Here is a 24814-nt window from a genome sequence, read left to right as displayed (position 1 = left end):
TTACATTTTAAACGTAAATGGGCTAATTGCCCAAAAATCTCCATTGATGGGCCTTTTCTAGTTGTTTATAGGCCCGTACATTGAAAATATTAGGTTAAAGATATTGCTGCCCTCAAACTTTTCCATTGTGTCTTTAATTTTTTTTTCACATATTACACATTTTATTAAAATTTATGTATAGTATCAAGATCCATCCCTAATTTTTAGTATTATGATGCAGCTTTTATTTTTATACTTTTATATAATCTTTAAATTAGACAACAAAAATAATTATTCCACGAGATTGTAGATTATTATATAAAACATTTTATCATCCTACATTATTTGTAATTTAATTTTTAATATCAATTTAAAATAAAAATTATTTTGATATTATTTTTTATGAAATGATATTTAAATAAAAAAAACCCTTAAAAACACATGTAATGTTTTATTGACTTCTTATCATTCTTTTTTTGAAAAGAATGAGGTTGTTAAAAATCCCTTCTAGTCCTATAAAAGAAAAAGAGTGTCCAACAAATATATTACTCAAAATCAATGTCATTGGCTACATCAGAGATGATAATCTCGGAACAAACTGAGTCAAAAAATAAAGTACGCTTAAAACGAAGAGCCCAAGAGGCTAACGTATGAGCAACCTTATTACAATAACCCTCAACATAACCAACTATAAAAGAAACATGAGTAGCTAAATATTCCGAGCTTCTTGCAAATGGAAGCCAAGAGTGGATAAGTCGTCCATATCACTATTAAGCTTATTAACAACCATAGTGGAATTTTATTTTTTAACCATATGATGCCACTAGTTCTTGACAACAAACTTTAAACCAACAATAACTGCATGAATCTCTGCAAGGTCGGCCTCTCCATAAGACGAAGACGCCAATGCCATACTGCCTAAAGGTAACCGGCTGCATCACGAGCAATAACTCCAACAGTAACAAGGCGTCTACTAGGGTCGAAAGCTCCATCCAAATTGATCTTTATGAAGTCTTGAATCGACGGTTGTTATCGCTTTGCTGAGGTACCTGCAAAGAAAGATAGTGTCCATGTCGCCTTCCTCCGACCTTCCTCTTTAATATACCTGGCCACTGGGTCATCCTCGATCGGCGACGGTGTAGGCTAGCTATCACGAGCAGCTTGGTGTATGGCCGAGATGTAATCCCTTTAAAGTGATTGTGCATTAAGGGCCACAATCCATGGGAGTTGGTACTTAGCATTATGAACCTGAGTATTGTGCCCACTCCATATATTCTATAAAAAGACTATAAATTCAGCGAATCGCCCATACCCAGAATAGGAGCCATGGTTTCAACCAAAACAAAGGCAATATGAAGTTGGCGGATCTAATCGAGCCAAGAAATCCCACTAGTTCTAAAGTCTTTTGTGCCTACGAACAATCTTTTAGCACATGGATGGTAGTCTCCTCCGCTAATTGAAACATGGGACATAAACCATCGTCTATGCTTGCTTCACGAAGGCGCTTTCCCACGGGTATACCGTCATGTGCCACCCGCTAGGTAAAGACTCTTACCTTTTGGATTACCTTTAATTTTGCGAGAGCTTTCCAAACTTTAGAAGTTAGTTTCACAAAATGCAAAGGTCGCTATAACCATCAATATCCCGAACGAATTGAATATGTGTCAGAGTCATAGAATCCCCATATTAGAATCTCTTCTGGACAAGGTGCAATGGTCATTCCTAATATCCTCTCAGCATCATCAGTCGTGAAAATGTCTCTAATCTGGGACGCAATCCAACTAGTACTACCTGGATGCATAAAAAATTGCCTTGAACTGATATGAGGGAGAGAAATATAGTCACCAGAAAGGGTTACCCGATCCGAACCACCCCATTGATCTTACAGAAGATTCAATTTGTTGTCGATGCCAATACGCCAAAAAATTGCCTTGAACTGATATGAGGGAGAAAAGTATAGTCACCAGAAAGGGTTACCTGATCCGAACCACCCAATTGATCTTACAGAAAGGTCTCTCTATAACCATCAATATCCTGAACGAATTGAATATGTGTCAGAGTCATAGAATCCCCATATTAGAATCTCTTCTGTACAAGGTGCAATGGTCGTTCCTAATATCCTCTCAGCATCATCAGCCGTGAAAATGTCTCTAATCTGGGACGCAATCCAACTAGTACTACCTGGATGCATAAAAAATTGCCTTGAACTGATATGAGGGAGAGAAGTATAGTCACCAGAAAGGGTTACTTGATCCGAACCACCCCATTGATCTTATAGAAGATTCAATTTGTTGTCGATGCCAATACGCCAAAAAATAGCACCTAACATAGCTTGGAGCGCCTTATATATCCTTTTCTAAGCATAAGAACTCGTAGCTCCTTTTTTAGCATTAAGATTGTCACCGCTAGGGAAATATTTCATTCGTAAAACAGAAGAAAGCAAACAATTGGGATATCTAATGAGCCTCCACACATATTTACCGAGTAGTACTAAATTAAGGAGTGCAAATCTCGTAGACCAAGGCCTCCTTGACGTTTTGATTGATCTTTGACCATGCAATAAGAGGCCACCCTCTTTTTGTTGTCTTTCACGTTCACCAAAAACGATGCATTACGGAAGTCATCTCATTAAGCAGGTGCTCAGGAAGCATGTAACAAGACATAACATACTGAGGTAAAACTTGTGCCACTAATTTAAGAAATATATCTCTTTCACCCACCACTTTGTCCATCCCATAACACGATCTACAACTTTGTTCCGCGGATAACCAAAAGCATTAGTTTTGTTCTTCCCAATGTACAGAGGTAATCCCAAATAGTGACCTAGAGAATCAACTGGTTGAATACCAAATATGTTCGTTAACTGTCATCGATGAGTATCGATGGTCTAGGGACTGAAATAGATGACCGATTTATCCAGATTCACCCTCTACCCAGATGTCTCAACATAGACATGTAGAATTTCCTTAATGTCTCGTGCCTTCGCTGTAGAATTCTTCATGAACACCTAGCTATTGTCCGCAAATAATAAACGCGAGACACGCGATCCATCTCAGCAAGCACGAATGTCCTTGATTTGATTGTACCTTTCCTTTGTGCCTTGTGAAATAAAGCCGATAAACATTGCGTCACAAAAAGGAAAAGAAAACGTGATAACGGATCGCCTTGCCGAAGTCCCCTAGATGAGGTAAATTCCCTGGTTAAAGATCCATTAACGTGAGCGATTAATGTAACAAAGGTAATTATACTAAAGCCAAACTCACTGTTAAAGCCAAAATTGATCATAAAATAAATAAATAATCAATTTTTTTTACTTAAAACCTTACCAGAATATATATACTTTTTTCCATTATCATTTTCATATGGTAAAGACTTGCATTATTAATTAATATATGGATTTACCGGAATAATGCAGTCCAATACTCCTTATCTATTGAAAAAAAAAAGTTCAAATCTTTGTTTTAAAACCCTAGCTCAGGTCGCTGTTTCTTTTTAACATTTCGCTTTATCTGGACGCCACACTCTCTCTTTGTCGCACACTGTCAACATGGAAGGCTCCGTCGAAGAAACGGTTAAAGCAGTTTCCTTTTTAGCATTGGATTCGTCTGCTCCCGGTGAAAATCAGAGCAAAAAGTATATTTCCTTTCCTTTCTCCGTATCTACTTGTTTGGTTCATGAGAAAATGATCTTGGAAATCGAAAGAGTCTAAAGTATCTGGTAATTCGATTATCAATTAAACTTCTTTTTACTTGCATTAATTGTGTTGCCAGTGCTCGTAAAAAGGAACTTAAGAATAAGCAGAGGGAAGAGGAGCGTCGCCGTAAGGAGGAGGAAAAGGCAGCCAAGCAGGTACTACATTTTATTTTTTATATCCTATCTTCGTCCTATTCATTAAGCAAAAATGTGAATTTCGGTACTAAAGCGACGTAGAGTTTTGAATGCTATAAATTAATGAAAAATATTCTTTTGTGAGTACAAAAAATATGATTATAGTTTTTATAAATGATGAAGTATTTAAATTTCAAGTTACTTCTAGATATTGCTTTCTGACACAATAATGTGCTTTCATATTTAGCAAAATCATGATAAGCATAATTTTTTAAAAAGTTGTAAAAATATATAACATATATTCCGATGAAAAGCAAATTTTTGTTCCCTAAAGTTATATTTTAGAGTTTTACTGGTTTCCTTTTCCTTTAATACATATTTTAGGAAATAAAAGGGAGAAGGTTCAAAATAGGAGCAGTGATAGTAACAACTGAATGAAGCCATATTTTCACTAATGTGTGGATAACGACAAATGAATGTTTGATTTATTACATCGGATATGAAAGATTGCAGTCTGGTTCTGGAAATAAATATTTTGTGAAAAAATTTACTTGATAAATTCGTAGAAAAGACAACATATATATGCGCTTTTCTTCTCTGTTAAATGTATCCAATGCAGTGTGTATTTACTTATATATTAATGCATCCAAATGAAGTGTTTTACAACACAAAGCAAAACATCTATGGTTGTATACTTGTACTGATCAATAAATTGGAAGATGCTAAATGAAATCCGTAATAATCGTTGGGTTTTAATTAATTTTAAATATTGGAGGTGGATGACCAGTATTATCTTTGTAATTGCGTTATTTGTGGTTGCTCAAATCCGACAATTTCATTATGATATCTTTGATAACTAAATTATATTTTTCTTCAGGCAGCGGCCAAGGCAAGCTCACAAAGTCAGAAACCTGCAGCCGCTGATGATGAAGATATAGATCCCACGGTATAGTTTACTGTTTGCTATATTAATGCTTTTCACAATACAAAATTCATAAAGATTTAAGTGAGCTCTTGGGCAAAATGTTAAATTCAACCTTTTCTTGTCAGCAATTCCATGAGAATAGGCTGAAATTTCTTGCAGCTCAAAAGGCAGAAGGAAAAAATCCATATCCTCATAAATTCTTCACATCAATGTCTATCGTTGAATATATAGATGCATATGGAAGCTTAGGCAATGGGGAACATATTGAGGATGTCGCAGTATCTTTGGCTGGTTTTTATCGAGGCCCTTCTACTCCCAACATATACCATCCAATGTATCATGGATTTCATTTATTTATTTTGAAATGACTCTATTGTGTTTATTTTATGCTAGGGCGAATTATGAGCAAAAGGGCATCCAGTTCAAAGCTGTTCTTCTATGACTTGCATGGTGGCGGTGCCAAAGTGCAAGTTATGGCTGATGCGAGGTATGTGACCATTTTCATCATAAGATGTGTTTTCTTATTTATGTTCTCCAAATTTCTCTTGTTATGTGAATGTTTGTGGGAAATTCAAGGTAATGCCAATTTACTTTATCCTTGATATTATTTTTTCTCTGCATTCACAATCAATTGTAACAAACAAGCTGTTTTTGGGTCAGCATCTTGCTAACTAATTGATTTGTGGTGATTACTTTTATTCTATTAAGGCTATGGGTGGAATTTCATTACGATATGATATTTTATTTGCTCTCCTTTATGCACAGAATAATCTCCTATTTCTAAGCTTTCAGATATATTGTAATCTTTTTCTGCTGCAAATCTATATTAATCGTATGAATGTAAATGAATAGATTAACTTAAATTCACTAGTTTAAATACATACAAGTATTTTGGAGGCATTGCCATGGCATCTTGTTGAACTACTCTAGCTTAGATTAGTGATTGTTATGTGCCTTTTTGTTTCTTGTGCTGTTACCTTTCTATCCAGTGCCCAGCTTCATTCTCATCAGTTATCTCTCCCTTTTTTATACTTTTTTCTTCTGTTACTGCAGCAAGTCAGGCTTGGATGAAGCTGAATTTGCGAAATTCCATTCCACTGTGAAGCGTGGTGATATAGTTGGTGTCACTGGGTTTCCAGGTTGGGGAAATTATATACATTTGTCCTAAACTATCCTTTTTTACCCATCATTTTTTTTTTCATGTTTAACTGAACTATTTTCTAGAAAAACTTTGCCTCTTGTAGCTCTTTTTCACTTTTTAAAATTTGTTCTTTGCTTCTTTTAGGCAAAACTAAGAGAGGAGAGTTGAGTATCTTTCCAAAGTCCTTTATAGTTTTATCCCATTGTCTCCATATGATGCCAAGGCAAAAAGCAGGCCCTGATGCGAGTGTGATGGTAAACCAATGTGGTGTAATTGTCTGATTTTTATTAAGACCTTTTGATGAAAACAATGTTTCCTCATTTGTTTGCAGAAAACTGAGTTATGGATCCCAGGAAGTACCAGGAATCCTGAAACATATATTTTGAAGGATCAGGTATCATTTCGTTAATCATAAAAACTTTTCTGGATATGCTGAAATTCTATTGGCTTCCTGCCACCATGTCGAATCTTTTACCTGTTTTGGAATCCTTTGCTTAACATGCGAACTAATGCACATCTATTGTGCTTGCCTTAACTGCAACAACAATTCAGAATTACATAAAGAAATTTGTCACATTGTTTATTATGTTCAACGAAGAATGGGATGGTTATTTAGGACTGACCTTTTCATATGCAACCGTTATTGTACCTTTCACACGCACCCATTATTGTAATTTTCCCATTGACTATTTTTTGGTTCGTCCTTTTGACTAATATTAGTCAAAAACTGTGATGCATTTATGAGGTAGTCATTCTAACCATTTTGTCAATCTCCCTGAATTCAATTGGTTTATATTGGCATTTGTTTTCATGCTAGGAAACTCGATATCGCCAACGTTATCTTGATTTGATGTTAAACCTGGAGCTTCGTCAAATATTCAAGACCCGATCTAAGATCATTTCTTATGTAAGGAGCTTTCTCGACAATCGTGATTTCCTGGAGGTTAGTCATCTGTTCAACGTATCACATTATCAGTTTTCTTTATAATTCTCCTTTTGTGTTGGTTTGGTTAATGTGAACATCTTATCATTAGGTTGAAACTCCCATGATGAACATGATTGCTGGAGGTGCAGCTGCCCGTCCGTTTGTAACCCATCACAATGAATTAAATATGAGGCTCTATATGCGCATTGCACCTGAGTTATATCTTAAGGAGCTAGTAGTTGGTGGACTTGATCGTGTCTATGAAATTGGAAAACAATTTAGAAATGAGGGCATTGATTTAACTCACAATCCAGAATTCACTACGTGTGAGTTCTATATGGCTTTTGCAGACTATAATGACCTGATGGAGCTCACTGAGAAAATGTTGAGTGGTAAGTAAGAAGAATGGCTTTACATTGGGAAATACCTTTCTCTATGTTGATATTTTATCATTTTCATATTTGGACTTCCTCCGGCTTGATCAATCTGCAACAGGGATGGTCAAGGAACTTACTGGTGGCTATAAAATTAAATATCATGCAAATGGCCTTGATAATGATCCAATTGAGATAGATTTCAGTCCACCTTTCAGGTTTATCAATCGTCTTTACTCATGATGTGAACAAAGCAGAAAACAGCCTTGGAATTGTCTTTTGCTGATAATAAATTTTACATTAACTTTTACAGGAGGCTTGACATGGTAGAAGAATTAGAGAAGATGGCTAACCTCAACATACCCAAGGACTTCTCCAGTGATGAAGCTAACAAGTATTTGGCAGATGCATGTGCAAAGTTCGAGATTAAATGCCCTCCTCCTCAAACAACAGCACGATTGTTGGATAAAGTATGTCTTCTGTCTCTCCTCTTCCTCTTTGAATATTTATGTGAATCAAGGTACTATCAAACTTCTCAGTTAGTAATAAACTAAATGCAATCCAGTGGGTTCTACACACCATGAAATTTCCCTCTTTGAGGAAGTCCATGGTCCAAAATTCAGCCCCCCCCCCCCAATTTTTCCGCCATCATGATCATCCTCATATTATAATTTAATTATGAACCAGATTTTATACTTGTCTGCATGTGTGCTTGTAATGGGATTGTGGTGATATCAGAACATATATGTTTGGAGTTTGTCAACCATCACAACAGGATGTAATGTGTCTATGCTCACTTCTGGCTGGGAAAAAAGGCCGTATTCATGCTTGTGTTTTTTCTGATAAAAGTTTTATTCGCTTTTTATTTTTTTAATGCAGCTTGTGGGGCATTTTCTAGAAGAGACGTGTGTGAATCCTACTTTCATCATCAACCATCCTGAAATAATGAGTCCTTTGGCAAAATGGCATAGGTCAAAACCAGGGTTGACTGAACGTTTTGAGCTGTTTATCAACAAACATGAAGTATGTTTTGAGCTTTTTTCTTTTTAATATATATATTTTTAATTATGTTTCTTCTCTAATTTACTTAGGCTTATGTTTGTTTTTGAACTTTCTGATTCAGCTTTGCAATGCTTACACTGAGTTGAATGACCCTGTTGTACAACGTCAACGATTTGCCGAACAACTGAAGGTATCAAACATAGTTATGACTATTTTTGCAGTAGCGTTAATTAGACAATGTAAGGGTCTTTTTCTCATGAAGATTTTGGAATGTCAGGATCGGCAATCAGGTGATGATGAAGCAATGGCTTTGGATGAAACATTCTGTACTGCACTTGAGTATGGATTGCCACCGACTGGTGGTTGGGGATTGGGTATCGATCGGCTAGCAATGTTATTAACGGATTCACAGAATATCAAGGTTCACTCTCATCTGTTTGTGAATCTGTATATAAATCACTCACAAGTGAGATTCAGTTGGCTTTTTATCATCACTCAACCTGTTGCATGCTATGTTTGAACAGGAGGTTCTTCTCTTCCCAGCAATGAAACCTCAGGATGAACCATCGGCTAAAGGTAATTAATTCAATTTTTGCACTGTTTATTTCCGAATCCCATTTTGAATGTAGAACAGCATACAATGACTTCATGTTAGCTTATATTGAATTTATAGCATAACTCTGGATTGTTTGGTGATGTTAGCAGCTCCAGCAACTCAGTGAGTTCGACCTGCTGAAATCCGGTTCTTTGCCCTGATCGGACATGTTTATCTTAATCCAGTGGTGAGATTTGGTTTTGGTTATATTTTGAGAAGATTACATTCAACCCTCTTTATATATTTACTGTTATAGTTCTTTTTTATCATTCAATTATTGACTAATGTGAACCAGCTTTGATTAACGATAATTGCTTAAGCTACATCCCCCTGAACGATGGATGGAAATAAGCGTTTGAATTGACTAAAACACCGATGGACTTTTTAGTAATTTTCTAAATATTTTGTGTACATTACAAATTTAGAAGCGAGCCTTTAGTTTTAAGATGTAAACGCAGAATTTCAGTCATTTGCTTCTTTAGTTTGTTGGTTTATCCTATCAATTATACGTAAAATTTAACTAGAAATATTTTGGCATTAGCAGTTCTACTTGAATAGTTTTCAGAGTATATTTAAAAATAAAATTTACTTAAAAAGGTATATTAAATGTTAAATCTTCAAAACAATTGATTTTAGGTGAAATTATAAAGTTTTATATTTTGTAATTGGATCTTATTCCTATTTAGCTTCTATTAATCTTTTCTAGAGTATTTTAATTTCTAATATTTATTTTTGATCAAGTTAAAATGATTACAAAGTAGTATATGTTTTAAATATTTTCAATAATTTGACAATGAATATTCAATCATCTTGTTGTAGTCATCAGTGATTGAACTTGTGACCTTTAAGAATAATAACCATTCCTTTAATTCGTGACTCCAACATTTCATTTTGGGTGTAAAAGGATCCTTATGTAGATGGAAATTATTAGTAAATAAATAATAAACTTACGAAGATGATGTGTTAAACTTACATGGCATAACATGTTGACATAGTAGTCAATGACGGTGATTAGTGATGAAAATTAATGGTGGTTGATAATGGTGGTGAGTAGCGAGTAGCGATGTTAACTTGATGGTGGGTTTAGAGGTTAAATTGATATTTTATATAAAGTTTAGGGGTTAAATTAGTATTTTATGTAAATTTTAAAGTCAAATTAATATTTTGTCTAAATTTAGGGGTTAAATTAAAATTTAATCATTTCTATTAACGTATTACGTTAACTCAGTAACTAGAGTTAAGGGTCCAAAGACCAAAACAAAAAGGACGGAAAATAATAGTAACCAAAATCAAAAGTTTTTTGAACCGGTGACCAGAACTGAACAGACTTAAAATATAAGAAACTACAAGTACAGTTTACCCTTAATAAAAATTAAAGATTTGGGTTTTTTTGGGATTGGTTTTTGAGGGTTTATGAGTTAACGGATTTGTATTTTCGACTAGTAATTTGAACATTTTTTTTTGGATTTTTGGTTCATTTATGTGGGTTTGTAAATTTTTTGGGTTGTAATTGTATATTTGGGTTTTAATTTGCGGTGAGTAAAATTCGATTTGATTCGAAAATTTATTTTTTTTGATTCAACTCGAATTGACTTCGAGTTATAATTTCATAAACTCGAGTTGACTCGAAAAATTTTAAGTTCAAACCAAGTTGTAAAATACAATTCGAATAACTCAAATTTTAAATAATTAGTGCATTGATTTTTAAGTTTGAGTACGAGTCTCTTGACTCTGTCTAATATATGTACATCACATATAAAAAAGTCTTAATACAAAAATAAGTGCCTAAACTTTGTCTTGAAATACGTTTTAGTGCCTAAAGATTTCTTCACTAAAAATGTGTCTAAAGTTTTAAACGTTATATTTTTAGGCGTTTGGATGTTAACCGCTATTAAATATCTCCGTTAAGTGACACCTGTCACGTTCTGAAATTTTTGAGAATTTATTTAAAAAAATTAATTTTTTTTTTTAAAAAACCAAAATCAAACAGAACCTCTTCAGCTCCCCTCCCCTTCCCCTTCCAAAAGTCGCCGCTCAACTTGCGGTGATCGTTACTGCCACCATCATCATCATTGACGTCGAATCCCGACCAAACCCCTGTTGGCCTTGAGTCGTAATACGCCACCGTTTGTCGTGGAAGAGCATTCAAATGTTTGTTGGATTTAAAGCCTCTGTTCTTCATCAATTCCTACCGATTTTGACATCCATAAGCCACATTGCCGCCACCATTCAAACCACCGTGCTATTCCGATCAAAACTCAACCGTTGGACACGACGATGGTCGGCGACAGTTTGGGTTAAAAAATTGAAATTAGGAATTAGGGATTTTTATATTGGGGATTTTAGATTTAGGGATTTTGGGTGACAGTAAAGACGACGATTTATCAATTGGTTGGTGGCGATGGGTGAGTGATCGTTCGTCGATGAATTGTGGTCGGAGATGGCCGACGACGGTTGCCAATGGGGTTAAAATGAGAAATTTTAACTTTTTAGGACTTTTTTTATAATTTCAATGAAAATTGAAGTTTTTTATAAATATATTAAACTTTTTATTTTTAATTAAAAATAATTTTAAAGTATAGCTGAGAAAACGTTAGACACCTCTTTTTAACGAAAAATTCTTTAGGCACTAAAACATATTTCGAGACAAAGTTTGGACACTTATTTTTATATCAAGCCTATAAAAAATATGAAGAACAAGTATTGTACATAGTTATAAAAAACTTTTTAAATTAGAATAAAATAATATCATAATATTATAAATATTTACAATTAAATGTAAATAGAAATTCAAAAATTTGACACGACTCAAATTTTATAAACTTAACTTAACTTGAAATTTCAAGTCAACTTCAAGTTATAAAATACGATTTGTCAACTCAAATAATTCAAAAAAATTTGACTTGACTCGACCGAACGCTCACCCCTAGCTTTCAAAACAAATGTGAAATCAAAAGACTGAAATGAAATAAATTTGACTAAGTTGAATAAATTTCAGGATGTAAAGACTGGAATGATAAATATTGAAAATAGGATGCTAGAATTAAAGGCAGAATAAAATGTGCACCAGAATAAAAATTATAGTAATTTAAGGACTGAAATCTAAATATTGAAATTAAAATTGAATTTAATAGAAGGGACTGGAATAAAAATACAGAAAATAAAGTGTTAGAATTTTAAAGACTGAAAACTAAAGGGGCATTAGATTAAAGGACTGAAATAAAATTGCAGTGAAGTAAATGCATAAATTAAAAAGGCAGAAAATAAAAAAAATTAAATGACTAAATGTAAGAAAATAAAATGTTAAGGGTTAATTTTTAAATTTTAGCCGAACTAAAATAATACGGGTCATTTCACGCAAATCCCACAGCTGCTGCCCACCTGCGTCCTGCCAAACTGCATAACATGTGATAATTAAATCTTATGTTTATTAAATTACATGTGATGTTTGGGCTTTAAGGCCCGGATAAAATTGCTGCCAAACTGAAACACAGCTGTAAGCCACTAGAATCAGATTAACTGAATAATAAAAGAGCTTTACGCTTCACCTATGGTTTTCGGAACCGGATCGGTTAACGAATAGTCATGCTATTAGTTCACTGGTTCAATCGGTTGAATCGGTTCGACCGGTCGGAAGAATCGGACGATGTCATAATTATTTAAAAAATTAAATAAAATACCAAAATATTTAATAAAATTAATTTTTTATATCACAAGTCATATTCAAAGCAATCATAACATATATAAATTAAAAACCATAAAATCAAGTGAAACAATATGATTCAAATTAACTACAACATAATATTTAAGGTAAAACATATTAAATAATAAATATAATTATATAACTATAATTAAAAAATAAATTTGGGGCTAAAAAAATCATAACAAATGATATGTTTGGTTTAATTTAAAAAAAAACAATCCCACATGGCTAAGAAACATAGAAGAGCATCCCAAAAGTCTAAAGAGAATATGAGAACAAAACAATCCCATTGCTAAAATATAGAAAGCATCACAACTAACTTCTATAATAATAGAGGTAATTTGGCATTCAAAATCATAGAGCCTTTTGGTGAGCATTGAGTGAACTATTCTTTCACTTCAATCAAGCTCGAATTTTAGGCTTCAATTGAGCTTATAAATTTTTTCTTAGTTCAAGCCTTTTTGAGTTCAAGTTTCAATTTTATATTTCGAGTTTGAGTTGAACTTAATAATTTTTAATTTGTGAGTTTGAGTGGAGTTGAGCTTACTTTTAAAGTTTTCAAGTTTAAGTCGAGCTATGCAATACTCGAGTTCGACTTGGCTCGTTTAACTAACGACGTTTGGTTTAATTTTTTTTTTAAAAACAAAATTTTCGATTTTTTCCGGTTTTCAGCCGGTCCGGTTCGAACGGTTCAACGGTTCTGGCCGGTTCACTAATAACGGTTCAACCGGTTTAAATTAAACCGGACTAGACAACGATTCCCGATTGAACCAGTTGACTGTAAAAAAACATTACAGATTACAGATTTCGTGAGTATTGACTGTAATAATGTTTTTGAAATATAAATTTGTGACTGCTTTGGCGATTTCTTTCTTAGTTTCGGTTACACCTCCACCACCCCATAGATTTTTACAAACTCAGTCTTCAATGGTCTCCTGCATTCCGATAGTAGGACTTATGGTACTCTTATCACGTCCGTGTTAACCATCCATGGTGTATGAGTTTATATGCACTCGATCATGTCTAATTTAATATTATAATTACTGTATAATATTTAGATTTTATATAAACCTAAATAAAATCTCAAAACAATATCATTTTAAAAAATTAAAATATATTTTAAATTTTTATATAAAAAAATATGAATTTAAGATTAAATAAAATAGAATATATCTAAGTATTATCTGAATTATGTCCAATTAGTTAATTGAAATTTGTTTGTGAACTTTTTTTAATTTATCATCCTTGTATTAAATAATTATCTTGATTTTTGCTAACGAAATCATAATTCAACTATCTATATTAATAATACAACATTTTGATTCAAATGTGTTTAAATATACAATTTTATTCAAGATAATAAATAATTTATGCATTCGTATCAAAATAATAATATAATTATCCCAGTCTAAATAATATTGGAATCAGACCCAATAAGGTTAAAATTCGTTTTATTGGGCTTTTTCTTTCTAGTTAGCGCCCATTATCTCTTTCTAAACCCTTTGTTTCTCTCTTCCAATTTCGCCAATTCCTTCACTTTCAGAGCCTCCGCAACCGACGGTAACCTCGCCGCATCAAAGGTAAGACGCTCCTATCTCCGGTGCTTCCTTATGTTACACTTCCTTCATTTGTAAATCTCTGTTCCAGGCATTTCCACTCCGTTGGTACCGGCGTTATCCCTTTTTCTTCTTTTTTCTATTGGCGTTTTGGCTTTGGATTTTTTGGTATTCTATTTGTTTGGACTAAATAAATTGCATTACTTTAGTTTCAATTTTGGTTTTGGTATTCTCTTTCTCTTTCCTTTTTCAGCTTTTTGTAGTCGAACTTCATATTCCTCTCAAAGTTTTTATTTTGTCATCTTTCAACTTTCTTCTATGTAATTTTCATATCTCCGAGGCTTAAGCTTCATCTAAGTTTTCGTCTTTGCTTCTCTTGTGAATACTGTGTAGCAAGACCTTTCTGATTAAACACAGAAACTTCAATTTCAATTGCAATCTGAAACAGTAATTGGGGGGGTGCTTGTGTAGATTCATTTCTTTTGTATTTTTCTTAGCATTAGTCTATATATTGAGGAATTAGTTTGGGAAAATCAAAGGGTGTTTCATTTGTTTTCAATATTGCTATTAGAGAAATGGGTTAAACTTATAATTAGTTGTTGTTGTTGTTTTAAATGCAGATGGCACTGCGAGGAGTTTGGCAACTTAAAAAGCTGATTGTAAGCTATTGTGATTGGGGAGGGAGTAGTAGGGGCATCAGGTATGAATATGATTTTAACATTTCTTTTTCCCACTTGTTACCTTTTTTTTAAACCTCTTCAGTACAATCTTAATTTTCTGGTTGACATTGTTTCGATGCATTTGCTTGACACTTCTCGAGTGAACTGGTTTTGGGAATTCCCTTGTGTCGCACATCTCTTTTGTATTTTCAGCATTGTGATGTGTTCTTGTTTTTATTTAAACCTCTTCAGTACAATCTTAATTTTCTGGTTGACATTGTTTCGATGCATTTGCTTGACACTTCTCGAGTGAACTGGTTTTGGGAATTCCCTTGTGTCGCACACTCTTTTGTATTTTCAGATCATTTCTTTTGTATTTTCTTAGCATTAGTCTATATATTGAGGAATTAGTTTGGGAAAATCAAAGGGTGTTTCATTTGTTTTCTATATTGCTATTAGAGAAATGGGTTAAACTTATAATTAGTTGTTGTTGTTGTTTTAAATGCAGATGGCACTGCGAGGAGTTTGGCAACTTAAAAAGCTGATTGTAAGCTATTGTGATTGGGGAGGGAGTAGTAGGGGCATCAGGTATGAATATGATTTTAACATTTCTTTTTCCCACTTGTTACCTTTTTTTTAAACCTCTTCAGTACAATCTTAATTTTCTGGTTGACATTGTTTCGATGCATTTGCTTGACACTTCTCGAGTGAACTGGTTTTGGGAATTCCCTTGTGTCGCACATCTCTTTTGTATTTTCAGCATTGTGATGTGTTCTTGTTTTTATTTGCTTGATAAAGCAGGTGCCTTTTTGTTAAATGTTCTCTTGGTCTTTTGGGAAAGAGTTGTGCAAAGATTTGGTTTTCAATTTTAGGGTCATTCATGTTTATGCCACCTTATGTATAAATTAAACTTGAGTATTTTGCCAAAAAAAAACTTATGACTATGCGTAAGCTGGCTAATTTCCAAATAAGGAATGAATCAGCTTCCACCCAATTATACCATGCCTTGTATTCTCTGTCGTATCACTTTCACCTGCGCATAATGTGATGGTTTGATAGTTGAATTAGTAATGATCTGAATCTAGTGATTAAATATATATTCACCAAAGTCATGGGATTTCATAGATCAAGCAAGACGTCATGGATGATGATGGATTTCATCTTGAGACAAAGTGCTTTCTTTAATATTTGGACCATTCTCTTGAATTCTTAGCACTTTAGGGTCAGTTTGTTTCACTAAAAATATATTCTTCCCGGAAAACAGATTTTGGAAAATGAATTCCGTAAAATGAATTACATTTCATGGAAAACATTTTCTAGAAATCATTTTACAGTGTTTGGATGATGTTGTGTAATTAATTTTCTATTGGTAAGTTTTTTTAAAATTCTTTATTATAAATACAATAAATAATATTATTTATTAACAAAATAATGATATTTTCCAAATATTAGAATAATTTATCTAATATTATCTACAATTTTAAATAAAAATATTCATATTATTATATTTTATTAAAATAAAAATATTATAATTATATTAAAATAAAAATAATATATTATTAAGTATATTAATTACTTATTAAAAATAATATAAAAAAAAAAAACTTATAATATTAAAATAAGAATATTATATTATATTTTAAGGAATGTATTTTAAATATTTAACAATACAATAATATTATTTTTATGAAATTAATAAATAATATTAGTTTTATTAAGAATTTATTATATATTATTAAAATAAAAATATTATATTATAAAAATTATCAATAAATATAATTTAATAATTAATAGTTTTGTTAAAATGATACTAAAATAATATATTAATGTTTAATATATAAAATAATAATATTTTGAGTGTTTATGCTTTGAAGTGAAAAGTTCGTAAAATGATTTTACAGAAAATCAGATCATAAGTTATTTTCCAGAAAATGCAAAGGAAATTCAGTTGACCAGTAAAATGAATTACATTGATCATATGATTTCCGTCAACCAAACACTGGAAAATGAGGAAAACATTTTCTGGAAACCAATTAAGGAAACAAATAGACCCTTAGATTACATTAGGATACTCAAGTTGTCTCTGCATACATAAGCAACAATAAGCATGCTTCCCGGTGAAAACTTGAAGTTTGCAGTTCCATGGAAATATTTTGGGACAAAAAAAGAAGAAAACAGAGCTGCAATTTTCCCACCCTTTTGAATATGCATAATTATGGATTCTCTCCTTTGAATTGATGCTGAATTCATCAAATTCACTCTCAATATCATGCTAATTATGACAATATTATGCCAGGGCATTTATGGAGTCAGAATTACCAACTTTTAAAGAAAAAAACCCTCAGCTGGAGCTGGTTACCGAACTCATTCGTGGACAGCATCCACATTTGAAGGCCTTTTACAGTAAGTTACTCTTTCCTGGATGAGTTTCAGACATAATGCATTGAGATGTGTGCATTGTTCTTAAATGTTAGTCATTGAACATGCATTGTTTCTCCAAAATTACCACAGCCATTTAAAAACTAATTTCATATCAATTTGTCAGAGAACAAAAATGAGCGGGTGGTATGCGTGAAGAATATGACTCCTGAAGATATCCTTCTTCATGCAACCAGGCTAAGAAACGCTCTGGGAAGAAAGGTGGTGAAATTGAAGACAAGGCATGTAACTAAACACCCTAGTGTGCAAGGTACATGGACAACTGAGGTGAAATATTGAGACACAATTGTACTGTCTTTTTAGCTTTATTTGGGCATGATGGCAACTTTGCTAGAACATTCCACCTCATTGGAGGTCGGTGGAACTTCTATGTTATGGACAAATCCTAATGATGTTGAATCATTGAGTATGAATTGAAAACTGCCTCTTGTGTTACGTGTCTGAAAGCATGGGAGTAAGTAAAGATGATTTAACCTAAAATTTTACTGAATTTTAACTTTGATGTTCTTATGCTGCTCAACTAATGGCTCATAAAAGTGATTCCTCAGAGCACCTTTGAACAAAATTAACACAACTGGAATCAAGAGTCCTAACATTTTTTTTATTAGTCTGTGCCTGGGATGATTAAAAAGTAGTATTTGTTCGAAAGATTTTCAATACTTTTAACCGTTTCCTAAATAGGGAAAGAGGATGAAAAGGTCGGATAAACAGTCTTACCAATTGGGAAGGGAGGAAACGATGAATTTTCTTTTTCTCAAGATCGATCGGCTTTTCTAATGTAGACGAAAACACTACTTAAATGAAATGTATTATATATCTCATCCCATATTTTTTCCCTTGGTCCATTCCATGTAATATATTAAAATAATTTGAAGCTGCGATTTAAATAACATTTTAATTTACAATTTTGTGATTGAAAGGAGATAATTGATTCGTTTCATGTTGATGGAACCACTTGGTTTCACAAGTGTTTTGACATTAACGTTTCAGCTAATTTATGTGGATTAAACTAGAATCAAACCAAGATAAAATTTGATAAATTCCAACTTGTGTTTATGTTTTTGTTCAGAATAATTTTTTAATTTTCGTAGGCCAATATTATAGATCATCTATAAGATGGATTGTATTCATCCATTGAAATTTGACAAGTATAAATTGTTTATAAAATTTGTTTATATACTGAACTAAACATATATTATTAGTCAATGGACATAGTTCCCAAGGCTAATGACAGTTAAATTCATTAAAACACTGTCAACATATGCCTACACAAAGGATTAGTTTCTAGGGTAAAGAGAACAGCTTCTAGCAAGAAAAATAATGCATAAATGATAGTTGAAATGTAACACAAACCAAAAAGTATGAAACTAAATTTCTAAAGAGAAAAATAAGTTACTAAAAACAAATCCATAAACCTTACATAGGTATCAAACAGGCTAATTCTTTCTAGACAAACTCTAGATAAGATAGGTTTAAGCAGCAGCCTGGGCAGAAAGCCTCTTCCTTGCTTCCTCGATGATCGACAGCTTGATACCCTTGCCCTTAGGAAGGGAAACCCATGGCTTTGTTCCTTTACCAATTGTGAAGACATTGCCCAGACGAGTTGCAAACTCATGCCCAGCAGCATCTTGCACATGAATTGTCTCGAAGCTACCCTTATGCTTCTCCCTGTTCTTGATCACTCCAACACGTCCCCTGTTCCTTCCTCCAGTGACCATGACAACATTCCCGACATCAAACTTAATGAAATCAACAATTTTGTTGCTCTCCAAGTCAAGCTTGATGGTATCGTTGGCCTTGATCAAAGGGTCTGGGTATCGAATGGTGCGTCCATCATAGGTATTGAGATATGGAATACCCTTCTGGCCAAATTGGACAGACCTAACTTTGCAGAGCTTAAACTGCAATGCATAAGAACAACAAAATTAGGTAAATCATTTTAATACAATCAATGGGATAAAATATGTAGATAGAGCATAGTAACAAGAACTATAACAAACTAAGGTCCCATTCATACAAACCTTGGTCTCATCACCGGTGATGGCATGAAGGCGGAAACGACCTTTAGTGTCATAAAGGAGGCGGAAGTCCTCATTTGTCTTGGGAATTGACACAACATCTATTAATAGAAAATAAGGGATGGTTAAGACCCATAAATTTCAGTGAGATTGAAATACAAGCTATAGGTAGTATCCACAAATTTCAAAAATAGGATAAGTGACCCACGTAAAAATTTGCAAAACCTAGGATAAATGTTGAGCATGGATATGTTTCTAACATGAGTACCTTCAATTTTTCCAAGTTTTTACACGTACTTAAAAAGATCGTATTCTCATGCACACATCCAAATATGCATCAGGTGTCTAATACAAGTACTTAAAGATAAATGCAGTCAGAGTAACACTAGCTTTCAGTGTAGGGTCTTGACGACATGCAGAAATCCGAGACACTAAAATTCTACAAGCAATTTAATTGATAAACAATGTCAGTTCAACATACCCATAAAACCTGCAGGGTAGGTCTTATCTGTCCTAACCTTCCCATCTACCATAACATGTCTTTGCATAAGAATAGCAATAACTTCTCTGTATGTCAAAGCATACTTCAATCTGTTTCGCAGGATTAGAATGAGCGGCAAGCATTCCCTCGACTTATGGGGTCCAGATGATGGCTTCGGAGCCTGGATGGTCAAATTTTAATAACACCGAATCAGAACAAGATGACATCAAACTGGTGATTAAGCAAAAATAAATAAAATGTTCGAGATAACATACAAATGCACCACCAAGCTTGTCAAGCATCCAATGCCTAGGGGCATTGAGCCTCTTCAAGTGTTTCTTCAACCCTCTAGCCTGTATGAAGAAAAGTTTAAGCAAAAACAACAATTTAGAGTCTAAAAGCACAAGAATTTTCACATTAAAAATAATATCTCGGCCCAAATTTAACACAAAGGATAGTTCACACATTCAAAATAACAAAATTACCAATATTATTACGATAAGGAAAATACATAAGAGCCACTAAAAATTTCACAACTACCATAACACAAAACCAAAGCATACATTTGATCTAACATTTTTTTGATAGGAACATTTGATCTAACATTCAGTTTCAGCAACTACATTTCTTTTCTTTCAATCACATGAAAAACAATATTTAGAAGTATAAAGCTTCCATCGCCACCCAACAGTCAGATATTAACCAGACATTAGAAGAAAAAAACAAACAATTTTGTGAATAACCCAAAAATAATCATCAGCCAAAAACAATGTTACAAAACAAAGGAAAGAGATTTCTTCGATTTATTAAGTGAGAATTGCAATAAAAACATGTAAAAGTTTACAGTGATGCAACAAACTCATCAAACAAATCTTACAGGAAAACTGAAAGCAAACAAGAAGTATGTGAACTGAAATAATAAGTAAATAATCAGAACAAATCCAAGGGAGTGAGGTGAAGTTCAAAAAGGAGGAAGAAGCTAACCATTTTTTTTTTATTGCAGGAAGCGGCTGTTTCCGCTGAAAGCTTTGGTTCTTATGAAAATGTGAACGGGAGGGAGATTTAACCCTAGCTTTGTTTTATCATTATATATTGGGTATTTAGGGTTTATACCCGACTTGAATTTCACGGGTCGGATTCAGGCCCAACTAGCTTTCGGATAAAGGATCGAACTTTTTTTTAAATGGTAAATGAAAGCAAGCCTTTACAACTCATCAAGCAACCCGAGAGTTGCTGCTTTTGTCATTAAGCAAAACATTCTGCAGAAAAGTCGGGCAAAGACCAAGGAAAGAACGAGCAGCATCCTGTTGGAGAGAGAACTTGGTCAGCGTATCAGCAGCGGTATTGGCACCACGACGAATAAGCTTGTAATCAACGAACCACGCCCGATCATGGAGGGAGGCAAATGCTCGGACAGGGGATAAAGGGATAGAGTGGGCATTTGGAGATGGAGTAAACTTCAGCATTGTCGATCTGACACTGAATCCTTTCAAAGCCTTGTGTCCAAGTCAAATTGAGACCTTCGAGCAATCCCCATAATTCAGCTTGAATGACAGTTGTAATTCCGAGGGGCTGAGTGTAACCACCAAGCCAGTTTTCAAATGAATCTCTAAGAAGACCACCTGCCGAGCCGAGGGAGGAGGAGCTGGAAACAACACCGTCCGAGTAGAGAGCAATCCAACTGGAGGGAGGGGCATGCCAGACGCAGTCTTCAATAGGCAAGCAAGTGGGGTGATCATGAGAGCTATTAGGGTCTTCATACAGTCTAGCCCAATGGAGACTTCGACTTAGCAGGTTACTGTTCGAAAGAGTGGTGCCTGAGAAGATAAAGTCATTACGCCTTTTCCATAGCTGCCAAGCTAGCGAGGAGAAAAACTTGTTCCATGGAATATTCGTGCCTCGAAGAACATTTTTGGATCGCAGATTGGTTAAAATCCAGTCAGCAAGGGAAAGGTTGAAGAAGGCTCCCCGTTGACTGTGATCGATCAAGAAGGCCCAAAGGAGTTTTGTATCCGGGCAATCACGAAGGATATGAATAGTCGTTTCTTCCACTCATCTACATAAGGGGTAGGAGGCATCATCAGTTAGGTGCCGAGTGTGGCGATTCACATTAGATAGGATCTTATCACGCAAAGAAAGCCATAGAAAGCATCTTATGCGTTCAGGGACGCCTGTCTTCCACGGAACTAGCCAATCCAAGTTTTGAGTGCGCCCCCAATGATGTTGCATTAGAGCTTTATAGGCACTTTTTGTGGAGTACAACCCATTTCTTGAAGCAGCCCAGGAGCATCTGTCATCACCGGCTGTGGGAGAGGTGCATGGAGCGAAGGCCTAGGCCACCGTAAGATTGTGGTTGGGAAATGTTGCTCCAATTAACAAGAGGCACACCATCAGACACCCAGAGAAATTTTCGAAATAAACGCCCAATGTCTCCACAAACCTTAATCGGGAGGAGGTTCGATTGCATAAAGTACGTAGGAGTTGCAGCAAGAACCGACTTAGCAAGGGTTAATCTCCCAACAAAGGAGAGCATAGAAGAGGACCAACTGCTAAGTTTTCTTTCTAATTTAGCCATCAAGTATTGAAACGAATTGCAAGTGACTCGCTTGTGAATAACCGGGACGCGAGGTAGGATCCAAGATCTTGGACTTGAGTAAACCCGAGAGTACGACATATGGCTGACGCGATTGCAGGGGAAGTGTTCGGAGAAAAAAAGACCTGATTTTGTCGGATTTATTTTGTGCCCCGAGTAATAGCCGAAGACATTGAGAACATCTTGTAGAACCTTAGCGTGATCCTCGGTGGCCTTTCTGTAGAGAATTAAGTCATCGGCACAGAACAGGTGCGAAAGCCCCGGACAAATTCTTGAAAGGAACAAGGGAGTCCAAGCACCATCAGAAACAGATTTGTGGATTAGGTGGCCCAGTCATTCCATCGTAAGAACAAACAGATAAGGATCGAACTTTAACCTAATAACATCAACCAAATCTTTATTTTAATCGAATTTTGTCATTACATCATAAATGTTTGAAGCTACGAGGGTAACAAACAAGCAAGTGCAGACATGTTCTAATTGGGTTGTCTTCGAGATTAAATTTTCTTAAGCTCAAGTTTATTTGGATCAAATCACCACTCAATAACTTATTACGTGATTTCAAGGGTCAAAGAAAATGTTATTCTTTTTAGAAGTCTTGAATTTAAACAATTCAATCTACAACCGTATTATCAATAAACAAAAAATATTTTAAACAAATATTACATTATAATTATCCTAAACTATTAAAAAAACCACTACTCATTATCGAAGAAAAAATCACTACTCAATAAATGCACAAGAAGTATCAATTATCTATGTTTTTCTATGACTCATTTTTTTTCTTTTTGTTTTAAAGAGAAAAAATATAAAGAAACGAAAGAGAAAGAGAGGAAAATTATTTTGGACACCGATGTAAATCTTAGATTTTAAAAATTAACCCTAAACACTTAGATTTTTTTTACCTATGTCCTTTCATTTTTAAAAAAAAAATAAAAATATAATAATTCAAACTTTTGAGTCAATGTTCATTCGCTAACCGGAGGTGTAAAAGTAGAGTTATTGTATTAAGGATTGAAATAAGGATGACATAAAGTTGTAATCTTTGAGGCAAAGATTAACCAATTAATGAGAGGAATAGAGTTATCAAGTGTTTGAGCTTAATTAGTGATAGATTGAGCCCAATTAGGGGTAAAGAAGAGTTATTGTATTAAGGATTGGAAAAAAAAGGATGCCCTAAAGATAATTTACCTATATTAGAAGGCATGTAAAGCTTAAAAAATCATGCTATTGCGATACAATCATCATGCATATGCGATATTCAAACCTGAGATCTTAGACAATCTTTTTTCTTAACATATGCTTTTAAGGGATAAAAGATAAAGGGGTGATCTCATATTTTTAAACTTTCTCTCCCTCTTCATCTTTTCTCATATTCAAAACTTAAAATTTGGTATGAAAAAATAATAACTTTCTCTATTGAATCAAATCATTTAGACGCATTGAATATGAAAAATAATATTTATATCACATGAGCTTCAAGACAAAAATGGATAAGTTTAGCAATTGTGGTTGATAGAAAAAAATAAGGTTAGATGAGAAAAATTCAAGAAAACGAGAAGCTAAATATTTTCTACAATCGTACCTTGATTTATTCTTTCTTCGAGTCATCTTTATACAAGTGTTAATGCAGCATTCTCAATATTTTTGAAAGCTCAAGAAGTCAAAACATCGCCTAAAAGAATAAGAAGAAGGCCAAGGTGTTTGAGTGTTATGAAAGAGAGTTGGTAGTTGTTGAAAATTCATATAGTACACATTTAACTTTAAAGTGCACCATGAAATTCATAAATATAATGTATTACATGTTAAGTGTTTTGGGAGGTAAATATGTTTATGATGCTTTATTTTTTTATGTTATTAAGTTGTAGAACCAATGCTAAAAGACATGTTAACAAATTTAGAAACTAGTTGGAGTTTTGAAACATGGGTCTAAAGGATAATCGAAATGGTTTTTTTAAGCCTTATTTTGATTTTTCTGATTTGAGTATCGATACACTATAAATGAGTATTTATGTTGTAAGAATATCCTTTAAAAATAAACTTTTTCTAGGTGAGTAAGAATATGTATCAATACTCCTAGGTCAATAGCAATACTGAATAGCAGGGACGGAGCCGGGATTTTAGTTCAGGGGGACAAAATATAATTAACAACAGAAAATAAGGGTGCAAAATCAAAATTAATCAAAATTTAAAGGTCTAAATTGGTAATTATCCCTATTTTTAAATGGTAAAAAAATTTGGGGATGGCCTACATGGCTCCGTCACTGCTAAATAGGTTTGTGAAATTAATATGATCATTTAGTATCGATACCCTTTATGATTATCAATATCCCTAGTTGAGCATCAATATTTAGTTATAGTATTGATACTTCTTGTAGTAGCAAGCCTTAAAATCCTTCCATAAAACACTAAATCTTTTGTATGTTCTTAAATATGTTAGTAAAGGGGTATAAGATTTGAAATGACTAAAACATCTATAAAACTGATAAGTTTGCAAATAACTATGATGTTGGCTAGGGCCTAGTTCACAACTATTCTGTGGATTTTGATGACAATGTGATAATGCATAACTATAACGGCAATTTGATTATACGTA

At 33.8% G+C, this 24814-nt stretch overlaps 3 protein-coding genes across 6 annotated transcripts in view; 2 read left to right on the top strand and 1 right to left on the bottom strand.

Annotated features, from left to right (window-relative positions):
* The window catches only part of LOC120212691 (40S ribosomal protein S4-like), a 30014-nt gene extending 9316 nt beyond the window's left edge, over positions 1-20698 (bottom strand). The window contains exons 1-6 of the mRNA XM_039210912.1: positions 20610-20698; positions 19901-19978; positions 19626-19806; positions 19148-19245; positions 18579-19027; positions 829-837 (exon numbers count right to left, since the gene is read on the bottom strand). Of these exons, the coding sequence (XP_039066843.1) occupies positions 18599-19027; positions 19148-19245; positions 19626-19806; positions 19901-19978; positions 20610-20612 (789 nt within the window). The 5' untranslated portion in view covers positions 20613-20698 and the 3' untranslated portion in view covers positions 829-837; positions 18579-18598. The remainder of the gene's footprint in view (positions 1-828; positions 838-18578; positions 19028-19147; positions 19246-19625; positions 19807-19900; positions 19979-20609) is intronic.
* Positions 3444-9035, top strand: LOC120212689 (lysine--tRNA ligase, cytoplasmic-like). Of its 4 annotated transcripts, none has more exons than XM_039210907.1 (17): positions 3444-3612; positions 3750-3828; positions 4685-4753; positions 4858-5023; positions 5126-5219; positions 5786-5871; positions 6018-6127; positions 6205-6267; positions 6691-6816; positions 6908-7190; positions 7294-7390; positions 7486-7642; positions 8052-8195; positions 8296-8364; positions 8452-8595; positions 8699-8750; positions 8877-9035. In XM_039210907.1, exons 1-17 carry the CDS (start codon positions 3527-3529, stop codon positions 8894-8896), a joined length of 1845 nt encoding a protein of 614 aa, XP_039066838.1. In that variant the 5' UTR covers positions 3444-3526; the 3' UTR covers positions 8897-9035. The 4 variants fall into 4 exon arrangements, with proteins under 4 accessions (XP_039066838.1, XP_039066842.1, XP_039066839.1 ...); XM_039210911.1 differs by having other exon boundaries at positions 6691-6780; positions 8877-9034; XM_039210908.1 differs by having other exon boundaries at positions 8880-9034.
* LOC120212692 (54S ribosomal protein L51, mitochondrial-like) lies at positions 14045-17561 on the top strand. Its single transcript, XM_039210913.1, has 4 exons — positions 14045-14052; positions 15196-15275; positions 16984-17090; positions 17233-17561. Exons 2-4 carry the CDS (start codon positions 15196-15198, stop codon positions 17403-17405), a joined length of 360 nt encoding a protein of 119 aa, XP_039066844.1. The 5' UTR covers positions 14045-14052; the 3' UTR covers positions 17406-17561.
* Positions 20699-24814: the final 4116 nt, after the last annotated feature.

The sequence above is a fragment of the Hibiscus syriacus genome, unplaced genomic scaffold, assembly GCF_006381635.1.
Source record: "Hibiscus syriacus cultivar Baekdansim isolate YM2019G1 unplaced genomic scaffold, ASM638163v2 tig00110015_pilon, whole genome shotgun sequence".
Classification (NCBI taxonomy): Eukaryota; Viridiplantae; Streptophyta; class Magnoliopsida; order Malvales; family Malvaceae; genus Hibiscus; species Hibiscus syriacus.
This window is presented reverse-complemented; position numbering and strand designations above follow the sequence as displayed.